The sequence below is a fragment of the Helicoverpa armigera genome, chromosome 2, assembly GCF_030705265.1.
Source record: "Helicoverpa armigera isolate CAAS_96S chromosome 2, ASM3070526v1, whole genome shotgun sequence".
NCBI classification, from domain to species: Eukaryota; Metazoa; Arthropoda; class Insecta; order Lepidoptera; family Noctuidae; genus Helicoverpa; species Helicoverpa armigera.
The window spans coordinates 1059287-1084199 of NC_087121.1; the positions used below are offsets into that span (position 1 = coordinate 1059287).

The following is a 24913-nucleotide window of genomic DNA, read 5'->3' on the forward strand; positions in this document are numbered from 1 at the left end:
CTCTGAATTACTTTCTACAAACAGACAAGCCAGCGTTCGTAAAATATTGCCACGCAAATAACCGAAGATATCCAAACGCGTATGCTGTCAAACGTCAATGTCAATAAAGTCACAATGTCAATGACAATGTCAAAAGGAGTGAATAGAATCAATTGTAAACAATAACAAAATAATAATATGTAATTCTATTATTATTAGATAAGATTATTCAAATGACATAAATGTGAAGCTATCACGTGCCCGCAGATGTTACTAGTGAACGAAATGGATGCTGACGATCCTAGGAGACCTCTTTTGGGTACGTAAAATATTCTATTACACTAATTTTGTAAACTAGACTTGCTTATCATTGTTTAGGTCTAAACAAAGATAATGATAATTGTTTTGGTTCCTGTATTTGTATTTGTGTAAGTCTTTGCTTATCTATTGTTTCAGTTTAGTCACAAAAGCTAAGATAAATGATAATATGTAGTCAAACTTATAATCAAGGTATAGTTCAACTAAGATCTAAGTGATCTAATTTAGAGAAAACCTATAAAACTTATATCTTTAAATTGTTAAAATGAGTCTTTGTCTGATGTTGGAATCAAAAACGTAGTTCAAACTAGTTTTCTGTGATGATATTATTAAAACGTTTTCAAGTTTTCATGTTCGTGTAATAATAGTGAGTCAGTGCAATGAAATCAGAGTATATTTTTAGTATCTATATAAGTTTTTCAGCAGGTGTTGCTAAAAGTTGGCTACTAGAGCATTCTTAATGGCCATATTGTTTGAACAAAGCACTATTCCTATCAGAATAAAAAAAAATGATTTAAAGTTGGATCTAGTCCCTTCAGTGGCTGAACTTAACTTTACCACAAACCTAGATCAGTGACAGCTTACCTATATTACTGGCAAATTCATATGTGATGTAGTAATATTGATTTATTTTCAATTTCTAGTCTGCATTGCATGGACCACATTGCAATATAATGTTATTGGGCTGTATTATGAGAGAATTATTGATTAATTCAGTAATCATTTAAAGTTACTCTAAAATTATTTAAAGTTATAGTACCTGTTTCTTTAAATTAATATAATATCGCGTTTAAGTCCCAATTGTTTATAAATATGTGTACAAGCCACAAACGCTTTAAACCTTCACTAGTAAAATCCTGCTTCGCTGTACTCTGAGTTCCAAGGGTCTTAAACCTGCATACACACGCACAAACCATATAAACAAACAATAGATATAAATAAATCCTAAAGCAGTACTAAAACCTCATCTTTGTAAACTCAAGCCTACCATAAACTGATTATTCTGTGTACTTTGTAATCACATGTTTAAATCTGCCTGAGCAAATGTATGTAGTACAGATAAAAATGTTTACTTTATTTATCCAACGCTTTTTAAAGTCATGCTAGACATAGCAAAGTGAGGATTAGTTAGATTATTTATTCTGGGCTTGTCTGGCTAGAAATAATTTGGACTTTGAATTATAAAAACGTAATTGGTTATTTTGAACATATTTTAAAACATGATACATCTCTTACCCATCGATTATTCCTGCATATGATTATTTAATATAATATGGTAAATTCCATAAACCAATTCCTACATTTGATTATATAATATAATCAAAGCATTTTATGTACTTCCCTTATGTACTAAGTTTATGTGCTGCCTTTTGCTATCCTTATATCAAAAGGAGATGGCCAAAAAAACACCCAGAATCGACAGGAACTTCATATGTATGATTGGATTCAGTATAATTTGTGGATTTTAAAAAGTATTTCAAATCATCTAAAAACCATGGGGTTCTCTTTTTATAACGTTTTTTCGATCAAGATTTTAGCTCACAAAAAAGTTTACTTTTACTATTTGATGTTCGATAGAAGTTGAATGCAGACTCGTGATTGGACCGTTTTGCATTGCTAAGTCATTTGTTATATTTGACAACGTCACATGGCGCGATTTTCAAAGACAATTTCTCCAAAAACATTTCATAGCCAGTTGTGGAGGTTGCATGTAACTGCGAAACCTCTCCAAGTAGGTAAGGTCGGTGCTTAATCGTATCTGGAGTGGTTAAATACAAGACCTTTTAGTCTCCAGACAAACTCTGTAACTATGGGGATATTACCATTGGCTTGTATAATGTTAGTGTACCTTGTTTTTTATGTGCTTTGATGTCAATAATCTTATAATTAATCAACATAAATTCAACATAACTTATTTTTGTGAAAATATGATATAGCTCCTATACCCCATGGATTTCAGGCTGGATTTTTTGGCACCATCAAAGGTCAATAATAATGAACCCATTGGTACCCATTTCGTTGCTGTCGATTCTGGTTTTTTTTTTCTATGAAAATTTGGCCATCTCCTTTCACTGACCTATCCTTGTAATCCATTTTTCAATATATTTTTAAAACAAAGTCAAAATGCTTCTGCTGCTGAAACACGTTCTCTGACCGAAACAAGAGGATAACTAAGTTTAGGCGCCCAGTTGCAACTTGCTGCAGCCGGCTAACAACTACTGAGATTTTTACAATCTAACTAATATTATCTTATTAAATAGGTAAGTACCTAAATTGTAGAAAGATGCATATTATATTATTGCTAAAGCTGACAACTAGGCATACTGTCAGATGCACAAAGCTCCATTAAAGTTAAAGCTTCTTTAAATCTATTGCTGACTCTTTCTTTGTCAACAAGATAAAAAGTGTCAGCAATCAATTTAATACAGCTTTAACTTTAATGGAGCTTTGTGCATCTGACAGTATGCCTAGTTGTCAGCTTTAGCAATAATATAATATGCATCTTTCTACAATTTAGGTACTTACCTATTTAATAAGATAATATTAGTTAGATTGTAAAAATCTCAGTATATAGTCTCGTATCTCCCTCTCAAATGTTAATAATGATTTTTTTTTACCTTGAAATGCCCCTGTATAATGATTAAATTAAAGATTACCATTAAAACATTATCTTTTATTGTATTTATTTCAACCGTTAAATACGAGTTTTAATTACCTTTACCTACCTACTAATAAAAATGTAATAAAACCTATTTAATAAACCAGAACTAGTTAATTATTATGCAGCGTAAAAATTGCGTACCTAATGTTTATAAGTATTTGTAAATGTACGATTAATTTATTGTAAAAACTGGTTTCGGCACCCGATTTTACCCGTGTCCCCTGGAAAATACTTTGCGCACCCGGATAACACTTTTGCCTATAGCCTTGTTGTATAAATGGGCTATGTAATACTGAAAGAACTATTCAAATCGGACCACTATCTAGTTCCCGAGATTAGCGCATTGAAGCAAACAAACCCTTCAATTTCATAACATTACCTACTACATCTTAGCATGTAGCCCTCATTTCGATATAGAGTTGAACTAATTTTAATTATGTAGAAAAAGCTTCATGGCTATCAGAAACACTTGACGAGCGATCGAAAAAATACAACTAATATGTATTTAACTAGTAACTAGTAAGTAATCCTATGTTATTTTAATTGTAGCTTCAGTTTTAGGGTTCCGTACCCAAAGGGTAAATCGGGACCCTATTGTTTTCGCTCCTCTGTCTAGCCGTCCGTCTGTCAGGCTGGGTGCTATTGTGATTCAATTTTGACATTATTAACTTAGCAGAATCAGGCCCCTGTATCTCATAAACCGTGATAGTTAGTTGAAATTTTCTGTTGCCATATTCTGTTTGTATAAAAACATATACTGAAAACTAGAATAAAATAAATATGTTGGGGGGCTCCCATACAACTTTTTTTTACGACGATATCGATAACGGCAACAGGTAGATGTTTGAAATATTCACAAAATATGGAATGTATTGCTATAATGGAACGCTTTATAAATAATGGTACGGAACTCTTCGTGCGCGAGTCGGACTCGCCTTGGCCGGTTTTTTCGTTTATAATCTAGTGTGGATCAATGTTACTCCAGAAACATAGTAAGGATATCGGAAGCGCCATAACATAACACTGCATTGTAATTCCTACTGAATTTCTAAAACAACACTGAAGTGATTCATAAAGCGCAACAGTACTAATATTTATCAATACATCATCCAATGCTTTGATAGTGAATTACAATTAATATCAGCGGAGGAAACTTTAACACCGTATTTTGTTTTATTAGTCGACAAGCATGGTGAGTGGGGAATCGTGTCATTCACTGCGGGCTTTGTACCAAAAATACAGGTGATTAAAGAAAGTAAAGCAGCATTGGACATTTGACTGTATACAATGGCCAATATGCAGCCAAGGTTGGATCGCCAACGTCGCCGCCTCAGTATGTTTTACAGTCCGAGACAAGGTGGACGTATATTCCGTCGCGATATTTCTAAGAGTTATCGTACTTTTACAACCCGTTGAAAATTAATATCGCTATGTAATGTGAACATTGTGATAGGCTGAATTGCGGCAATTTTTTGTGAAACATGATTGAAGTTATAGGTAATGTGTTGCTTTTTTTATTTGGCTATAGTATGTAAAACAGTTTTTTCAAACGTCTATGTAAGTTTACAATGTAATGAATGGAAAATCTTTTTGTTTGTTTTTATTTTTTATGCAGCGTTAACAGAACAGAGAGGAAAAGAAACGTGTGTTTAATGCCTAAGGAGTGATTACTTGATTATTTATCCGCAAGACTGCCTTAAAAGTAGTTGATGGGATAACAACAAAAATTAAAATATTTAGTAAATATTTCATTTGTCAGGCATTATGGGACTACAAAGAAAATCCATCTCATGTATTTTGAGACTTTTGTTTTTTGGAAAAGCACAGGATGTTTCTAAAAAAATTATGAACTGATTTACAGCGAAAATTTGAACACAAGCTGCAGCAGAATCGATGTAAACATTGTTATCAATAGAAGTCGCATTCTTTTGTAAGAATTCTGTAGCTATTGAATAGTTTAAAATGCTCTCATTACGAGCCCGCATAGATCGAATGCGATTTATGGTTTACAAAATTGTAACTGCCTATATGTCGGGATACAAATAATTAAACATAGTTAAATTGTTTGAAAGAATGAATGGTATTTTGCTTATTGTTATCATAGAAACCCACTTGTACACACCTCTTCATTTTACTTAATTATATTATGAACGATCGAAGTAGGTACTGTTGAGGAAATAAATCATGTATTTCTTAGTTATCCGTTATTATCGTGAGCGTGTTTTTTGTGGCTACGGACTGTTTTGTTGTGAAAGATTGTTCAGTTCTTATTGTATTAGAAGTCTTTTTTTTATCCGTTTATAAAAAAAAAAAACCAAGGGAAAAACTCGTAACTTAATGAGAAAATCTGGGCCCTTTACTACGTGTATCGTGTTCTCGTTTTCATCTGATACAGAACTGGTTTTATGCTATTAAATATTTTATAATTAAATAATGTATGGTGAGTTCATTACAATGTATTAGGTACCTATGGGTGATCGTTTAACCATTGTGTTGAAATAATGAGACAATTTGTAAGCCATGAGATTAAATAATATTTATTTGCGGTCGCATTCATCAAAATCAAGCATTTTAAACATTACTCTGTTTTTTAGTCAATTGATAATTCGAATTCACAATACAATCAAACTAAATCAGTTCTGATTTCAGTGCAGTTTTCTTCAAATACATTGTTACCCAATCATAAATAGGTATATGCTACAATGTTATACTCTCCTAGTAAAGTTATTCATAAATCGTTCATTATACAGTTTCAGTTTATTTTCAACATCTTCTGTTTAACCATCACAAGATAGTTAAGTATGACTAACTATTGAACATTGTTGAATGTATGACAATTGACGAGTTTATACTTAATTGATTCATTGTGTACAACACTTTTTTCTGTGATTTTCATCAGGACTTAAAAAAATAAATGTACGGTCATTTGTATACAAGATAAGCGGTTATTAAAGTAAATATGCAATGGTGCGGCATGTAAATAATAAAAATTGCGTTCAAACTGATATCTACGGAGTGTAAATAGTAACTTGTAAGTAAGGAGATCAGCCAGTTGATGATTATAGTGCTCCAACATTTGCACAGACACAGGTGCAGTCCCTATTCCCACTCTCATAGCCCGATGGGACGGCAATCTAACACGACCAGGGAGAGATTATTATAGTAGGTACAAAGGTGTATAAATAGTAAGTGTATGTGGCTATTGTATTTCAGCGTAAACCCACAAGAGGTTATAATAAGTCTGTTACCATAAGTACTAAAGCGTTTATAATAGTTATGTAATGTTTATAACTAGGAAATGCAACAATGCCCTTGGGTGTTGCAACTAAGATATAATTGTCGTGATTAGAAGCACGATATTTTAGTACTTGTTAATCTGTGTTCCTCTTAGCTACGTTCAGTTACGTTAGTCTATAATTCGGGCATAGTGTAGCTTTGTGTCGACAAAAGCCAGATTTTTTTTGTTATAATATAGGTACCTGATTGAAGACTTTATTTTGATAAGAAAAAGTTTTGACATTAAGTATGGGCTAATTCGATTATGCTCGCGTGTCATCTCGACGCCTTTATGTGTGCCTAGTAGGTACTCATAAATGTAGATGTTACACATTTTATAATTATCAATTACCTTCTAAGATTCTAATTAAGGTTTTCTTTTATTCAGGAAATGTCCAGCAAACAAATAGCAAGCTTCGGCGGTTGGCGTCCAGGCTATGCAGCACGGACTCCTGGAAGAGAAGACTGCCTATAACAATATGGCTGCCCAAGTACAGCTTAGAGTATTTACTACGAGATGCCATTGCAGGTGAGGGGTATTTCCTTATGCTTATGTGATCCTGGTAGGTCCGATGCCCAATGTAATGTTGAATTGGGGTTTTGAGCATTTCTGAATAAAATAAATTCATCTAATGTTTTTTTAAGGTACGAAAGAAGTTAATATTTTGTATCTATTTGGTAATTGACGTAGCTCTTTTGGTTCATATGACCCTATTACTCAAATGCTAGTTATTTTTGGTGCTGCTTCGGGCTACGCGTATGTAGGATTACTCGCCGGATTTGATAATGAAATTAAGAGATGCAAAAGGCTTTAAAATTACGCAAACAGGAAAATTAATCCCACAACACATCACAAAAACCTGTCCGAATTTTGGACAAGGCCATACAAGTGCATTAACTTGCACATTACCTAAATGTTCATATGGTGCATTTTACCTAAATGTTCGTCGTTATGACTGATAAAGGAACCGGTTTACTGATGACATAACTTTTGATAACTAGCTACTTCTGTTCCCCTAATTGTGTAATTACGGGAGACGGAGACATTGACATTTTGTTTAAGTGGTTAGTAATTTGGAGTACCTACATACAGTGTGTTGATTCTTCTACACGAGTTTGTTGTATGCTGACGACGTCTTTCTACATTCAGCTTAAAAATAAGTATCATCATAAAATTAGCTACTGATAAAAATATTGAGCGAGTTATTTATTACAGAAGTGCCTACAAAGTGGCTTCATTGAAAAACAAATGAATAACCAATCAACTGATTGAGTGATTAGTTCCTCAAACAGTTTTTTTTACGAATATTTAGCCTAATGTGTACCAGGGTCGCATAAGTTCAACTACACTAATTGAGGCTAGTGGTAATACAATCGACACATTAAGTGCTAACTAATAACAATAATATCCTTTGCGTTTGGAATTGTAATTGTACATATGTTTAAGATGCTAGGCGTAAATATAATAAACTGAGCACGTCTGGGATTTGTAGATAATCCCTGAATTAAATATTATGTCTTATCTTATCTTCCCACGAACTGAAACAATGAATCTTACGAATGAGCTTGATTTAAATCCGACTCGCAGTATTTAAATCTGGTTTGTACCGGATCTCTTATTGTCATCCTTATATTACACTTTATATTGTCGTAGGTGAGTAAAAATGTTCATGTCGGGGTCACTGGCTTCTGACGCACTGGGTTTGTGAAGGGATTACTGGCAGCATTGCAAATCGAGGTTCGAAATTTTTTTTGGAAACCTGATTTCGAATTTTTTGGGCGAAACCTCTACGTGCAGTCGGATTTTATTCAACCAAATGAGTTGCATTCTGAATTCTATTCTTAATACTCAAGTAATATTCGTCAAAATTCATTTAACTTTAAGTACCTACACATATAATAAGCAATAAGATATCAGTTAAGTAAGTGCATTGTTCTCACTTTTTTGTCTTATCCTGTCTTGAATGCAGGTAGAGTTTATTGAGGAAAAGAAATTGTTTATTTCTACCTTTTCCTAAGAGGAAAGTCAGAAGTTTTATCATTGCCAAACCAGATCTTATATGAAGTTACATTTTCGAAAAATATTTGTCTTGTTGTAATGGCATACATACATATAAAAATGTAAATGCATGTTTGTGCAGGTATAACAGTGGGCCTGACCTCAATACCTCAGGGTATTGCATATGCTATGGTAGCTGGATTGCCTCCACAGGTAAATTATTATTTTTCTTCTGTGCCCTTTTTTGCTGCTTTTTTGGATTATCCAATACACTTTTTGGTGCTGATCTTTTGTAAAACGGGGTTAGTCAAATCGAGGTTTACCCTGCCCAAAGGTCTCCAAAGGTCTTGATGACTGCGCTGGTCTACCAGCTTTCAGCGCTTAAACTTTGATGCAATGGAACCCATAAAACATTTGTTTAGAAACCAATTTGGTTTCTATCTTAATATGTATATGGTCGCAGACAAGGTGAATTTCTACACATACACCAGATCTTATGATATTTTCAAAGCATTCAGGAAGCCATTAAAATAAAGTTAAACGACGGTTTCGGAGAGAGAATCATAGAAAAGAAGATTTAACGCCACGATTTACCAAGCAATGCTATTCACTTCCAGGTGGGCCTATACTCCAGCATATTCCCAGGCCTCATGTATATGCTATTCGGCAGCTGTAAGGACGTCACTGTGGGCCCCACTGCCATCTTGGCGGCCTTACTCGCCAAGTACGTGGCCAAGTCGGCTGACTTCGCTTACTTGGCCTCATTCCTGTCAGGCTGTGTTATACTGCTACTTGGAATACTGCAGTTAGGTGAGTTTGACAAATTGCCAAGTAGAAGAGAAGGAAAGGTGGTAAGCTTATGCTTTTCCTCGAACTTGTAAGGCCTGGAGTAATGGGTGTTCAGATTGACAGTGATTGGTAGTGGGTTTCGAGCTGGCACATATCCAGATGAGAGATTAATGAGGGAAACTTTCTCATGGGAAAACAAACCTAGGGCATCGAACATATTTTTTATGCTAGTTGCCATTGCAGCCAATAGTTATTCAGAGCTTATGTATGCTAATGAAACTTAATGAATGTACTAGGACAACAGGATAGTATAGAGGGTCATTGACGTAAATAGGATTTAAGAACTTACGGTAAATCTGAAGTATAAGTACTCAAAGCCTTGCAATTCTGCTTAATGGAATAGAAAATTCTACGTCAATTCTGCCTAGGTTATCAGCTGCTTATCAAAGTGCATTGCTATTGATCTCAAGTGAGTTTATGCAACACAATGCTACTGTAATTCGTTCATTATGAGAGATTGTAATAGTCGTCTTTTGTGTTATGAGATGTCGAAAATGGACCTCTTATGCCATATGTCTTCTGAAACATGTTTTGTGAGCGTAAAAATTTTTTATACATAGAACGGCAAAAAATAATATTTAAATCATGTGGTTAGTAGATTAGCTTAAGTTATTTCGTGATTGCTTGCTGCCTGTCGCGGGTTCGATTCCGCTGCATGATGGCTTAGTCAACTTACGACACCTTAAATAAATACTTCCTTAGATAGACCGAAATTGCATAAAAGCCATAAAACATAATAGAAAACAAATATGGTCTTTTCTAAAACAGCACTTGTACCATCGAAGTAGTTTTCCATATCGAGTAGCGTCGAATATTCAAATTGGTCGATTAGCATATCAGTCGCATGCAAATAGCTCCTTCGTCATCTGTCGCCCTGTTACGTGGAGTGAAAGTGAACTTTATGTTAATGTGTGACTCACACAGTGTGAGACAATGAACTTCTTGGCTTTCAATGGTTTTTGTTAAGAAATCTTATATACCACGTGTTTTATGTTATGGTAATTTATGTATCACTGTTAAACATAAAACTTGCTTTCTCTGAGGGTAAAATACATAGTGAGTGACCAACGTCCAAGTTGTTTAAGTACGATGTTAACACAGGATTAAACTATTCGTCCGAATTTGGCAGGACTTCGCACAAGTCAAAATATGAGAACTGTGGTATTCATATAAATAAAGTATTCAATAAAAAAATCGTCGAACTCGGCAGCTATGCTTTAAACTAGTTAGCCATTGTGTCAACAATTTTTTACTTTTACTTTTTTTTATTTTAGTGCTCTAGTTGATTTGTGAGAGTTAGGTTTTGTTTATGTAGCCTTGAACTCGTGTAGTCATCCACCCAGTCAAGCGTGACATGGCAAAGTTCTGATGGAAAATCTAGTGTTGTCGTCTGAAAACTGCTAATAAGGCATTGTTTATAAAATAAAGTGTGTTTTTTTTCCAGGTTTTCTATTAGACTTCATATCAACTCCAGTGATAAGCGGCTTCACAACTGCGGCCGCACTACAGATAAGCGCTTCACAACTCAAGTCACTGTTCAGGATATCAGGTAGGTGCATCACACCTTCTAACGGGTGATTTTTTAAGAGGTATAGGATTTGATTTTCAAAAAAAGCACAAAAAACTTGAAAAATTTGATGAAATCTTTATTGGAATCGATGGAACGATCAATATAATTTAATGTTTGAAGATGATTTCATGCAAATGCTGGCCGCGGCTCCGGTTTAGATGGCCCATTCGCAAGGCCCAATTTCGGCACTCTCTCCAACATATCAGCCGGTATATTACGAATAAATGCTTCAATATTGGCTCCCAGTGCGTCAATCGTTGCTGGCTCCACAAGTAATAGTCCAAAGGCGTTAGATCACATGATCTAGGCGGCCAATTGACGAGCCCAAAACGTGAGTTAAACTGTTCACCGAAGCCTGCTCTCAATTAGGCCATTGTTTCGCGTGCCGTGTGGCATGTGGCACCGTCTTGTTGGTACCACATGTCAGGCATGTCCAATTCTTCCATTTTGGGCAAAAAAAATTTGCCAATCATCACACGGTAACGCCCGCCATTCACAGTAACGTTTCGGCCATTGTCGTCTTTGATAGTAAAATTCAATAATTTGCAAGCGTTGTTCGTTCGTAAGTTGATTCATGGTTAAATTATAGACCATACTGAACAAGTTTCACAATGACACAAGACACGATTCACGCGTGATCTACCAAAAACAGTGTTGCCAAAAAGATACCAGCTAAAAAATCACCCTTTAGTTTATGCTGATCTCCTAGTACTTACATGGTAACCTATTCGTTGAAAAAAAATCTGTTGCGAACATTCTTTTCTTTATAGACTTTTATAGCAAAATTAGTGAATAGATTGAAATATTAATTTTTAATAAAAAATTTATAAACGTCTATTGAAGGAAATAAAAAAAATGTGGTACAACTGGTAATACAAATCTCGGCTTTCCACTAATTCGCGATGGAGATGATAGAAACTAAGAAAAAACTAAACTAAAACTGAATTGCGATTTTTCGCATTAGCACAAAAGAATCAAGTGTTTCAGAATACGTGATTTGTCGTGGGTTTTATTGCCTTAACTAGTGTGAAGCTGAAAAACCAGCTGCTGGTTTAAAAAAAGGAAAGATTTGGCAAACCTTGAAACGCCAAGTCTCTACAATTATCCGTAAAATTTTGAAAACTTGCGGAATGTTAATCAATTGTGTTAGAATATTAAGGGGAACTTCATTTTGAAAGGAATAAAGCACTTGTTTATAATGGTTAATTTAGCTTACTGAATATTGCGAAATAATTATTTCTTTATGAAACTATGCACGTGTTTGCGTCACGTGTTTTCGTGAAGTGGTAACATTTCTAAATTACCGCCACTTAATGTGAACGACTCAAGGAGAATTTATTGATAAGACAGAAACAGACTGAGAGACAGTTATAATTTGGTCTAACAACATCTTATAAAAAAACAGGCTAGTCTAAACAGTCGAGTAGGGCTCAAATGTTTCCTTGTATATAAAACAGCCAAAAAAACTTAATTTGTTTGTTTTGACAGGTTCTTCAGGCGACACGTTCTTCGATGCTATTATAAACTTCTTCAAGAACATAAAGACAGTGCAGCTATGGGACACAGTATTAGGAATCAGCACTATCATAGCTCTGCTGTTACTTAAAGTAAGTAGTCTAATAATCTACTAGACGTACTAAGAACCGTCTACTTCGCGCTCTGCCAATCGGTTATACAATATTGTATACGCATATGGGGGAGTGCTGGGAAGAGCACACTCATAACTCTGGAAAGGGCACAACGAGCTTTAATCAAGGTAGCCTTAAAACTACCATTTAAATACCCGACAGACTCCGTATACGAAAAGTTCCGTGTTCTAAGGGTCCGCCAACTATTCATACTCAAGGCTACACTTGTTGCACACTCCCTTATCAAAAAACGCGCTGACTACCAGGACATAATTAGCAAACGGGTATTCAGGATACCCTTACCAAACGCCAACTCTGAACTAGCTAGACGCTGTACACAGTACTCACATCCAAGCATCCAAGCACATGTAATAAGGTCAACCGAATTTGTGACCTAAGAGACTGTACACTCAATTTGGGTAAAAAGAAACTAACTGCAGCCCTACTAAAATTGACATACACCGAAACCGAAGCTCTGTTATAGCACAAAGTCACCCACCCACCAACAAACCCACACATTAACACTATCACTCCCACACAGACACCACACACCACACACTCACTCACCTCACACGTACACTCCATCATTCATACCCTCACATACACACCAGAACAGAAGCCCGATAACTTTAACTTTACCTTGTTTTTCAATTTAATTTTCTTTATCACCTTAATTTTAGAAGTCGTGGTGGCCTAGTGGGTAAAGGACCAACCTCAAGTATGAGGGCGCGGGGTCGATCCCAGGTCAGGCAAGTACCAATGCAACTTTTCTAAGTTTGTATGTACTTTCTAAGTATATCTTAGACACCATTGACTGTGTTTCGGATGGCACGTTAAACTGTAGGTCCCGGCTGTCAGTGAACATCCTTGGCAGTCGTTACGGGTAGTCAGAAGCCAGAAAGTCTGACACCAGTCTAACCAAGGGGTATCGGGTTGCCCGGGTTACTGGGTTGAGGAGGTCAGATAGGCAGTCGCTTCTTGTAAAGCACTGGTACTCAGCTGAATCCGGTTAGACTGGAAGCCGACCCCAACGTGATTGGGAAAAGGCTCGGAGGATGATATCACCTTAATTTTAGAATTTAGACTTTAATTTAAACCAATTTAAGTTCTATTAGCTGATAATTTTATTCTATAGTAACTCCAAGATTATGTCACTTATAATAATAAGGAAACATCGCACTCTGAGCCACAAGACACAAGCAGAGCTTAGTTTGTGGCTCGACGTCAACTACCAGAATGTTATGTTACTCTCTTGTCAATAAACGTTATTTTATTTTTATTTATTTATTTTTTTAATTGATGAACGTGTAACACACTCACATTTTGTATGTGATAATAATTCATGATACCATTTATATATGTTATGAGTAGTTTTGAGTAAAATTTTGATGAAACAATCTACTTTATGACCTAATGACATTCGTGGTAAGTGGCGAGTGGGCCGGTGATGCTGGACCCACAGGGAGCGCGTGATCTGCGTTTAAAGTCCGCCGAGGTATCCTCACCCTTCTCAGCCGCTCATGTACCTGTTGCCCTCTTGTTGCGATTTAGCGACTGATTCCCGGGGGCCCAGTAAGTGAGTTGGCGAGTCTCCACCTGCCATTTTTACGTGTATTTATTACATTGTTATCGGCAGGTGCCATAGTTCCCGTAGTTTCCCCATTCCTAGTCCACTAGCATCCCATCATAATAGCCCAAGTAGTTTTCATCCATAGTTAGCAATAGTTTAGCACAGAACCGAGGATTGTCCTTGGGTACATTTCTATAGTGTATACAGGGATAATCGTCGGGTTTGTGTCATCATTTCATTAAAGTTGTCTCAAAAGGGCTTCAGCGTGTTGGCTTCGGCCCCACGTTCGCCTCCCAAAAATCCGGGACTCTGTAGTCCCGAGGTCAAAAAGAGACATACATTTATAATAATATAATATAATCTTTATTTCAGACCAATGTCCATACATAAAAACATACAAAAACCAGTTTACAAAATTTGAGCACGTATAAATGCTTTCAGGACGTTTGAGTCTTGCTTTTCAGCAATAACCTGTAGGATGCTGTTGGTGCTGCTCCTGACTCTGCTCAGTAATGATGCGAGCCGCTTGCGTATTATAGCATGGAAGCCGTCTACCCTGGCTTCCGCAAACATACCGGAGGCACTGCAGAAACGGGGCAACCCCAACAACATCCTAAATCCGTTATTATATTGGACACGTAGGGCATTGAGCGTTCTCTGTGTATATCTGAACCACAGGCTGCACGTGTAGAAAGTCTGGCAGTAGGCTTTAAAAAGTGTGACTTTAACTTGTTCACTACAACGCACAAACCTGCGGGCCAGCATGTTACTTCGAACCGCCAATGCCCTACGTTCCCTTTCCATGTCAACTTTGTCCTCAAGGTCCTCAGTAACGTAATGTCCGAGATATTTGAACTTGTCAACCCGCTTTAGTTCAATGCCATTTAGCTTTATTGCGGGCACATTTAGTGTACATTTACCGGGGGCCTTGAAGACCATGTACTCGCTCTTCTTAGCATTGTACATCAAACCATGTTGAATGCTATATGCTTCACATATTGCGAGCAATTGCCTCATTGCACTTACAGTTGGGGTCAGCAGCACCATGTCATCCGCGTAACTAAAGTTGTTCATACAAATGTTGTCAATCCAGCATCCTACTCGAGTGCTGCTGAGCCCAACTATAAGCTCATTAACGTACAGGTTGAAGAGCTTGGGAGAACTTAAACCACCTTGCCTCACCCCACACTCCAACCTGTACGTGTCTGAGAAGGTGTTTGCCCATCTTACAAAATTATTCTGGTTTTGGTACCAGAAGTGAAAATTTTTGCACCTGTGTAGGCACGCCAGTTTTCTTGAGTTTCTCCCACAACACGTCATACGACACAAGGTCGAATGCCTTGGAGAGGTCAAGAAAGCATGCATACACAGGTGTACTTCTTTCCGTATAGTATTGAACAGTGTGCTTCAGACTCAGAATTGCGCTTTCAGTGGAAAGTCCCGCGCGAAAACCAAACTGAGCGTCATGGATATTGAGATGTTTATCAAGTTCTGAGTCGAGCACACTGTCCAACACCTTGGCTAAGATTGTAGCCAATGAAATCGGTCGGTAATTGTTCTTATCAGACAAATCTCCAGTTTTATTCTTTACAATTGGTACCACGATGGTTTTCATAAGATCCATAGGCAAGTACGAGTGATTTAGACACAAAGTATAAAACATTGCGAGCACACGTGGTAAATGAACACCAGCATGTTTTAAATGCTCGATACTGAGTCCATCGTGACCCGGTGACTTGCCCCTGGACATGCTACTCACAATTTGTCGTACTTGTTTAGCAGTAACCCTATACAAATCACCAGTCACGGTGGACCCAGGATCTGCAGACGAGGGACCCAGTGGAGACTTAGTGGTAAAATGTTCTCTAAACAGTTCCGCTATGTCTCTGCTATCACTCGCACCTCCCACGCTCACTGGAAGGCCAGTCTTATGGTTTAAACTGTTGGTTGCTTTCCAAAAGTCACAAAAGTTTTTGGAGGCACGACGTTCTGAAATAATGTCCATTTTTAGCCGTTCTTTATTATTGTAACACCATTTTAATCTATTTTTAAATAATTTGCGACTTTCACACATTTCTTCGTATATAGTACCGGACTGAGGCCTATTCTGAGAAACCCAGTATAAAAATTTATTCCTGGCGTCCCTGTGAGCTTCACATACATGCTTATTCCATCCTATCACATGCTTTTTCTTACGCGTATGAGACTGAGTTTCACAAGTGTTTATGGCTCAGTCTGTTAATGCTATTATTATATCCTTATATAATTTATCTAAATAGTTTCTATGTTCCTTACAATTACAAATATCACAACTACATTGCCTTAACTCAACAGGAAAATCTATCATTTTGAGTTTACTATTGCACAATTTGGTATAGCTTTTTATCTGTTCCTTAGTTCTATAGCCCCAAATAGCTTTATTTTTTCTATTAGCACTAAAATTATTATTTTTACATATTATTGCACTTAATTCACACTCAATGACTAGGGGCAGATGATCTGACCAAAAAGTGTCATAATTAATAAATACATTCTTAATAGTCTGTTTGGCAGAATGACTAGTAACACAGTGATCGAGCCATCTCACACACCCGTGAGCCTCGCTTATAAATGTATAATTATTTAATACACTTCCTAACACATCCATATCCACACAGGTCCATTGTTGGTCCATACATAAATTAATTAGCTCATTACCGAACAGTTCTCCCGGATGAGCATTAAAATCTCCTAGTACGTACACAGATTCTATAGCGTAATGATCAACTATCGCACATACCTCGCCAAAACAAGACGTAAACTCCTCCAAATTGTCTATTCCATTTGTCGGCATGTAAATACTAAACACTAGAAATGCGCGGTCTTTCATAGACACTTTTATTGCACTGATACGTGGATTATTGCACTCAATGACAGTCACCTCTTTGAACACACTTTACGCCACAGTATTGCGACGCCGCCGTAAGGTCTTCCTTTAAAACATCAATTGAAATATCCACTGCTGACGTGCCCGTGTATGCAAAATCAAGGTCAATAGTGCCCAGTATCGGTATGTCATAGGGAGTAGCCAGGTCTCCTGTAAGGCTATGATATCCGCCGAAAGACACAAATTTCTAACACAATCAATTGACCTTTTTATTGACTTACAATTAAAACTGACGAATTTAGATAAAGTAGTTGCAGTTTTATGTGTTTGTGTACCCATTATTGATTGTTTTGAATCACATCACTATTCATAACATTTTTTGAAAACTGCTTAGTTTTATTTATGTAAACAAAGCGTCTAAATGACACACCTTCTGGCCACAAGCTATCATCCAAAAACATTGCGAGTTTGTGGTGTGGTACAAAGATTTTAAAAGCATTATAATTTCTTTCCTTTTGCATATTTATTTTCTTTAATGTTACTGCCGTTTGTGTCTTTGCCAGAATGTAGTCAGCAATATCGCTGTCTGTCACTTCTTTAGCTACACGGGATATAAATAATGGAATATTCAGTTCGGCAGCCTTAAATTTCATATCCACTTCCGAAGCCGCTTTTCCTTTACTTCCTGCAAACTTGTACTTTGGCTTCTTTTCTGTACAGTTATCCATTCATTCTTCTCTTTATCTGGTTGTACGTTCTCGCTTCCGCTTATCGCTTGCGGTATAGACCGCGCCGGCAAGATACTCCCGCGCTCAGGACTCTCGCGCCTGCGCTGTACCTGTGTCGAAACCGCGGTTGGGGCCTCCACGTGCGTGCTTGTATGTGAGAGCGACAGACCGATTGATGCATTCCGCGTATGACAAGGATGGAGTATCTTCGCTTAGCTCACGACAACCCGCCAACGACTGCGTCACCGCTACGTTTTGCTTTTCTGTATTTTGAGGTAGATCAGTTATTGTACAATCCAATGTTTGGTAATTGCACTGCTCAATATGTAATTTTAAATCATCTAGCTGTTTGTTAGTCACATAGGAATCCTTAATAATCTTTACTTCGTTTTGCAACAACAAAATATCCTTTAGAAGTTTACTTGCATCCAAATGATCAAACGATATTGGTGGTAATTTATGTAGTTCCCGCGCAACGAATATGGGTACTAATTCCGGGTCTGTTTCTTTAAATAATGTAATTATATCGGCAAGATCCCTTTGTGATTTTCCTTCTCTCTTACGCGCAATTTTACGTCTCGTTGTAGTGATCGAGTCGAATAGCAAATTTTTTGCCGATTCGATCTCCTCTTCAGAAAAACTTGTGACACACAATCTCATCAAGCTTTCCTCATCCATAACATCCAATTTGTTTTGGACATAGGCTAACACCTCACATATCACAATGTTACAGTTATTGCACTTAATTACTTTCGAATTCGACGTCATTTTTCTAGCACCGTAGACAAATGACGCGACCGCACGTCACGCGTACTCGCGTACCCACCTTGAGAAAATTTTCGTAGAGACAGTCGAGTGCAATAAGGTCGAAATTCGCACTGTAAAGGAGACAATTCTTTATTGTTTGGACAGTTTTAAAGACCGAAAAAGTGGGTCATAAAAAGTGGGGTTTTCTACACGGCACAGGTAGCTGAAGCAAGTTAACATGCGCAAGTGACCCGCGTGCACGCAACAGAGCACGCGGGTGGGTATTTTGCTTTGGTACATGCTCGAGTCCCTGGGTCCTGTTTTTAAAATACATTTAAGCGCATGTGCGTCAATATGCGCAAGCTACTTGCACCTTGTAGATGCACTCAAAGGTCATTGTTCGATAATACTTTGCGATATTTAAATGGTGTTTGGGATGTATTCCAGCGTGCCACAATGACAGTGAGGGACGGTGCGTCTCCCTGCCGCGCTCGGCTGGCGGGCTGCTGGCTCAACGTGGTCCGCGCGAGGAACGCGCTCGTGGTGTTCGCGGCCGCTATACTGGCGTACTTGCTCAAGCTGCGCGGCCTCACGCCCTTCGCGCTCACTGGTACGTCACCTCCTGGAGTGTACTGCGCTCCTAGTCCTAGTACTGCTGATTTATTTATGAGGGGTCTACATTTTCTTATTGTTTGGGTTACTGGGTCAAAAGTCTGAGAAAACTATGACATTGATGAGGGAAATAATTATGAATATCTTGAAGGCTCTATCAAGCCCTGTTAAAACTGTCTTGCATAATTAAAGTCATCTCCTTAACTTCTTGAGCTCCTGGTAAATCCAGAACACACAACGATCAGCGTAATCATGGTTTTATTTCTAGTGTTTTATTTATCCAGGTACAATCCAGGGTGGTTTACCAGAATTCGGTCCCCCACCCTTCCAGACAGTTGTGAACAACCAGACGCTGTACTTCGAAGATATGCTAGAGGTGTTTGGGGGGGAGGGGATCGTGATGCCGCTGGTTGCAATCCTAGAGAGCATCGCTATTGCTAAAGCTTTTGGTGAGTTATGACACCCTGGTTACATTTGAGTGATGTAAAGTTATTTGAGGTGTTGATTTTATAGCTAATAGCTTCAGATGAAAATAATGTAAGGACACTAGAGAGTTTAGAGAAAACTACCTCTATAAAAGTACTTTTGCAGTCTACTAGACGATAATTTTCATGACACTTCCCAAAGATGACAAACTATAACAACTCTCAACTCAAGATAACTAAGAATTGGTAGCCAAAGAATGCCTAAATACATAAAATCATGGTCTTACTACAAAAACTTAAACATGTGACAAACACTTGTCTGAAGAAAATGTGTCTGCAAAATGAACCTTATTTCAACGTCATAATCTGAAATTTTTTTAGACGAGTCTTAAACTGACGTTTAAAAGTTTTTGTGGTAAGACGGTTAGGGTCTATTCTTATAAATATGCCAATTAAGGGTAAACACAATATTAACATTACAATTTGCCATTTATTCAAGCAGTACTTAATAAAATCTGTACTTTCCGTAGCCGGCAGCACAACAGTGGACGCGACACAGGAGATGCTCGCAATAGGCATGTGTAACCTGGTATCGTCATTTGCACAAAGCATGCCGGCCACCGGGTCCTTCACGCGGACCGCGCTGAACCACGCGAGCGGAGTTGTCACACCTGCTGGCTGCTTTTTTAAAGGTACAAGTTTGAATATGTTGTGTTTATTTGTAGATAATTTAAACTTTTGTATGTCATTCGCTATTATGTATAAGGGCGAAGCGAGGGGTCAATAATAAGGGCAGCGGGATTGTTCGAAAGAGTTACCGCGGCACTGGTACATAAAGGGCTTAAGAAGGAACATGATGGGTTTTAGTCAGTAAGAGTTGCTAACCCACAGCGGGAGGGCTTCCCTTTAAAAAATATAACCTTGAATTTAGATTCGAATTTCAATAAATATTATTTCGATAAAAGTTAAGTGACGTTTGAATTATCCAGGGTTAGCTACCGAAACATAATTTTTTACTCATTTTCCTGGTTTCCAGCGATGTTGGTGCTGCTGGCAGTGACCCTGCTATCTGACGCGTTCTACTTCATCCCCCGAGCCACGCTGGCTGGCATCATCATAGTCGCCATGTTCTCTCTCATGGAGATCAGTATTATACGACGACTGTGGAGAAATAGCAGTTAGTATTACCTACTTCAATAATGGTAAAAGAAAAATGGCGTTGTCTTAAAAAATCGTTATATTTTATGGAGTTTTCTGACAGGAACTAAAGTCCATTGCATGAAAGAAGTCCCGCAGAAAATTGTGAAACCATATTATATTTTTGTACGTATTTTCTGAGCCATCGCATAGACACTGGCGCTGCGTCTGCGGGACTTCTTTCGTGTAATGAATCTTAAATTCTGTTGTGAATTAAGAAATAATATCAAACAAAATCATGTTTTGGCGTCTTTTAAATTCGTGTTGTAATAACTGAATTTAGCACGTTTACTAAAGCATGAACATTTAATAGTTTACTTTTTCTAAGGGACTTGTTCCACAAGCTGAATAATTTTTCCCTTTAATAAAAAGTTGAAATGTAATACAAGTCTTAACAAATATATAATGCTCTGTCCAGAATTGGAGCTGGTAGTGTACGCGGTGACGGTGGTGTCGGGCGCGGGCGCGGGGCTGGAGTACGGCATCGCGTGCGGCGCGGCCGCCGACGCCGCGCGTGCGCTCGCCCGCGCCGCGCGCCCGAGACTGAACGCCTCCGCCTTCAAGGTACTGCACTTATTGAGATCACACTGCCTGTACAGCGCTGAACTCCTGGTAACGTCAGGCGCTGCGCGGTCTAGTATTTTACTGCTTTCACAAGTAGATACATAACACTCCTAAAACTCAATGAACCTAACCAGAGGCAAAACTATACCTATTCTTGAAATACCTATGAGAAAAAAAAAGACTTTTTCAAACTTATAAAAAAAAATATTCTGCCTATAAAGAAAAAAACCAGTCGATTATTTCTAAGGGAAAGTGTCAAAGAAAAATGTCATGTGCTGGGTATTCTCCTTATATGAGAACAGCCACCACCGATACTCGGCTAAGAACTACTAGGAAGACATCATCAATTCGCAGGTGGGCAACCAGGACTGCATCTCAGTGTCGCTGACAGGCGGTCTGTCGTACCCGTGCGCGCAGCACGTGCAGCACAAGCTGCGCGGGCTCGTGCTGCGTGCTGCGCTCGTCGTGCTCGACGCCCGCCAGCTGCACGCCATGGACATCGGCGTCGCTGAGGTCAACAATGTTCTTATATAATTCACTTTAATAAAATTACCATGTATATCTAGGGTAACTAACGTGGGGACACTCCGTATCTCTCTTATGTACTCCTCTTATGAACTGCCCTTATATACTCTGCTATGTACTCTCTTATGTACTCCTCTTATGTGCTCTCTTATGTACTCTCCTATGTACTCTCTTATGTAGTCCTCTTACGTGCCCTCTTATGTACTCTCTTATGTACTCCTCTTATGTGCTCTCTTATGTACTCCTCTTATGAACTCTCTTAGGTACTCCTCTTATGTACTCTCCTATGTACTCTCTTATGTAATCCTCTTATGTGCCCTCTTATGTACTCCTCTTATGTGCTCTCTTATATATACTCTCTTATGTACTCGCCTTATGTACTCTCTTATGAACTCCCCTTTTGTACTCTTTTATGAACTCCCCTTATGTACCTACTCCTCTTATGTACTCCTCTTATGAACTCTCTTATGTACTCGTGAAAGTACGTCGTGAAAGTTTTGGCGGAAAAACTATGCTCTAATTTTTAATTCTTAAGTAGCCGTCTACATATTAATTTTAAGTAAAATTTTGTCTAGACTGTGTATCATCACTTCACTTATCTCTATAGACTTCCTATAGGTTACACTCCCTTATATGCATATTCCCCTATGTACTTTTTTTAGTCTCTCTCCGTCTCTGTAGCCGGACAACGTTACTCAACATGCTTATTTCTTCATTTCCAGAACTTAATATCTGTGATAGTAGACTTAGAGATGCAAGGTCACAGGTTCCTCCTGTGGAACTTCAAGCAGAGCCATCAGAAACTTCTAGAAGATATACATCCAGGGTTCGAGAGCAGATTCGTTGATGGACCCAGTATTGATCAGCATATATTAGGTAGGTATTGATTATTTGGTATTTAAAAGAAAAGTTAAATAAGGCGCTTTTTGTAGCGTTTCTTAGCTAGTCATGTTCTGTCATCAGAACTCAGAGCATGTGCAAAATTTCATCCGGGAAAGAAGACCGGGAAGTGGGTCATTTCAAGATTCAAGTGAAGCTAATATAAGCGTGTTAAAAAATACTAGTTGTTTCTTGCTGTTCCTCGCGCGATCTGAGGGAACTACTTCCCGCGCTTGCATAAAAAGAAGCAAATAGGGCATGGCTACCCAGTTGTGAGTAGTGGTTTTCTCGAGACGAACGTTGAAACCACGGGTAAAATGTAGATGTATCTCAAGAAAATATATTAATTAGCTAAATTGGATATCGTCGATACAATTGGATATTGTCGATGTTAAAAAAATAAAATAATGGTTTTTTTTTCAGGCATGGAGATCACACGATAAGTTTTGCTCAACAAAAAGCCAGTTGGAGTTTGTAAATACATCATCATTACTATCATATCACACAAGTAGGTTTATAATAAACTTAAGGAATAAATGAATAACAAGGTTGAATGGCAAATGATCAAGTCATCCATCATCCTCCGGGCCTTTTAAAAACTATGTTAGGGTCGGCTTCCAGTCTAACCGAATGTAGCTGAGTACCAGTGCTGTATGGCAAATGATCAAGTCAAGGTGCTAAATATTATTTTGTAATTAGTTTCTTACTGAGGATTTCAATAACTGATCCATCGATGTTTTTGCGTAACTTCCTTAAGTTGTAAAAAGTTCTAATAACTTGCATGTAAAACCGCTTGTTTTACATTGTTAAAATCGTTATTTGCTACATAAGAGAGTCATGCCGGCCTTTTAACGACGTTAAATATCATCAAATGCTCCCCTCCCGCTGTGGGTTAGCAGCGGTGAGGGAGTGTCAGACTCTTACTGACTAAAAACCGTCGTGTTCCGTCGAAGGCCTTTTATGTACCAGGGCCGCGGTATCTCTATCCGGCCCGCCTTAGATAAAAGCAGTTCACCATTCTTATGATGTAATTGTAAATTACTGTTTAAGTAATACAATGCGTGTAACGGGTAGTACTTATGAAACAAAGTATTGTTGTCCTTTACTGTAGGCTAAACATGAAAGACACGAAATACATGAGCTATCAAATTAGAGAATTGTAGACACCAGATAGGTGAAATTCTTTGGCGAAACTTATATAACTTAATCATACATTCCATTATACAGTAAAAATACTTTGCTATTGTATATTGTAATAGAATTATATTTTGTAAATAATTTATTGTCTTTCTTAATTACGTGATACTGAATGTGATAAAATCATAAACTTTGCGTAACACATTGAATCTGATTCTACATATTATGCTAATTATAGGTTTATAGATAAATCTACTTATTTAAATAATTTCTTTTCGATTTATATTTTATTTAGTACAATTTGTTGATATATTGTAAGTGCGGTTATTTTATCATGAAGTTTTGAAATAAATATTCAACGAATTTAATTGTTTTTCATTTTCCACTTTCCTTTATTTCTGTGATTTTACATAGAATATTCGATTGTATCTAATTCCTACCCTTCTCCTAATAATCCCATATTACAAATCGGAATTCCGTAAAAGCTAAGTGTCGAGTAGAAACTAGGAAGCAGTTAGTTTAATTTTGTTTCATTGCTAAGATTTAAGATTTTTACTCCGACTGTGACACTTTTAATCTCTTTAGTTCCTTCCACTACATAATACCTCAACCAAGACAGAAATCAGTTTCCAAACAATATTTAGGTACCTTTGAAGATTTCAAATCACAAGTAAAGCGCCTACAAGTGACGTCTGAATCGAGATCAGTCGCTGTCGACTGAGCCGTTCTTGTAAGTCTACAGTGACGAGTATAGGCCTATAGGCCTTACCCGCCAATCCCGCCATTTATTTTAAATCGTAAATACAGAAGCAAGGCTTTCGTCTTCGTGCCTCGTTTGAACGCTTCTGATCAGGGCTTGAGTTATTTTAGGTTTAATGAATTTTTATTTTCAATAAAAACGTACGATGTCACTTACTTGAGAAAATATTTTTTATGAATTAAGAGATTGCGTGCTAATCAAAGTCATTGATTAATAATGTTAAAAGACAGGATTTAAATTCATTGGCTTTCGATCTCAAACGTTTTTTGCGTTTTTGTTTTATTATTGCGAAATGCTTTCAGTTTGAAGAAGAGATTTCGAGCCTTCTATTTAGAGGCAGGTAGGTACCACTTACATGGGTACCGTATAGAAATATATATCAGGTAATTATGATACCTGACTTTATGGAACTATCTTGTCTTCGTTTAACATTGCTACAATAATGACTTTTCCTCTCCAGCCATAAGATTACTTGCTCAAGTAACTGGCGTACAGTAGACATGAAAGTAAACGAGCGCTCAAACTAAATCCCAGTTAAAATTCAGCGAGTTAAGCCCTTCTGAGTAATGGGCGACGATTTCGATGTGACATCCATAGCTCAGTAAATAAATAGATAAATGTA

General features: G+C 37.5%; 1 protein-coding gene across 2 annotated transcripts; it reads left to right on the top strand.

Moving 5' to 3' along the window:
* Nucleotides 1-122: 122 nt before the first annotated feature.
* On the top strand, nucleotides 123-23904 carry LOC110378784 (sodium-independent sulfate anion transporter). 2 transcript variants are annotated; one of them, XM_064042412.1, is made up of 14 exons: nucleotides 123-298; nucleotides 6624-6764; nucleotides 8377-8447; nucleotides 8852-9044; nucleotides 10528-10632; nucleotides 12142-12260; nucleotides 18640-18802; nucleotides 19089-19253; nucleotides 19760-19921; nucleotides 20266-20406; nucleotides 20845-20990; nucleotides 21345-21503; nucleotides 22238-22391; nucleotides 22818-23904. In XM_064042412.1, the coding sequence occupies exons 1-14, from the start codon at nucleotides 247-249 to the stop codon at nucleotides 22835-22837; spliced, it is 1791 nt and encodes a 596-aa protein (XP_063898482.1). In that variant the 5' UTR covers nucleotides 123-246; the 3' UTR covers nucleotides 22838-23904. The 2 variants fall into 2 exon arrangements, with proteins under 2 accessions (XP_063898482.1, XP_063898485.1); XM_064042415.1 differs by lacking the exon at nucleotides 123-298 and adding an exon at nucleotides 4258-4456.
* The last annotated feature ends 1009 nt before the right edge of the window (nucleotides 23905-24913 follow it).

Bases quoted from the DNA above. Each gene is read 5' to 3' on its own strand.
- LOC110378784 (XM_064042412.1), top strand. From the start codon at position 247: ATGTTACTAGTGAACGAAATGGATGCTGACGATCCTAGGAGACCTCTT. The intron at 6,765-8,376 runs GTGAGGGGTATT...ATGTTTGTGCAG, and splicing joins ACTACGAGATGCCATTGCAG to GTATAACAGTGGGCCTGACC. The intron at 18,803-19,088 runs GTACGTCACCTC...TTATTTATCCAG, and splicing joins CACGCCCTTCGCGCTCACTG to GTACAATCCAGGGTGGTTTA.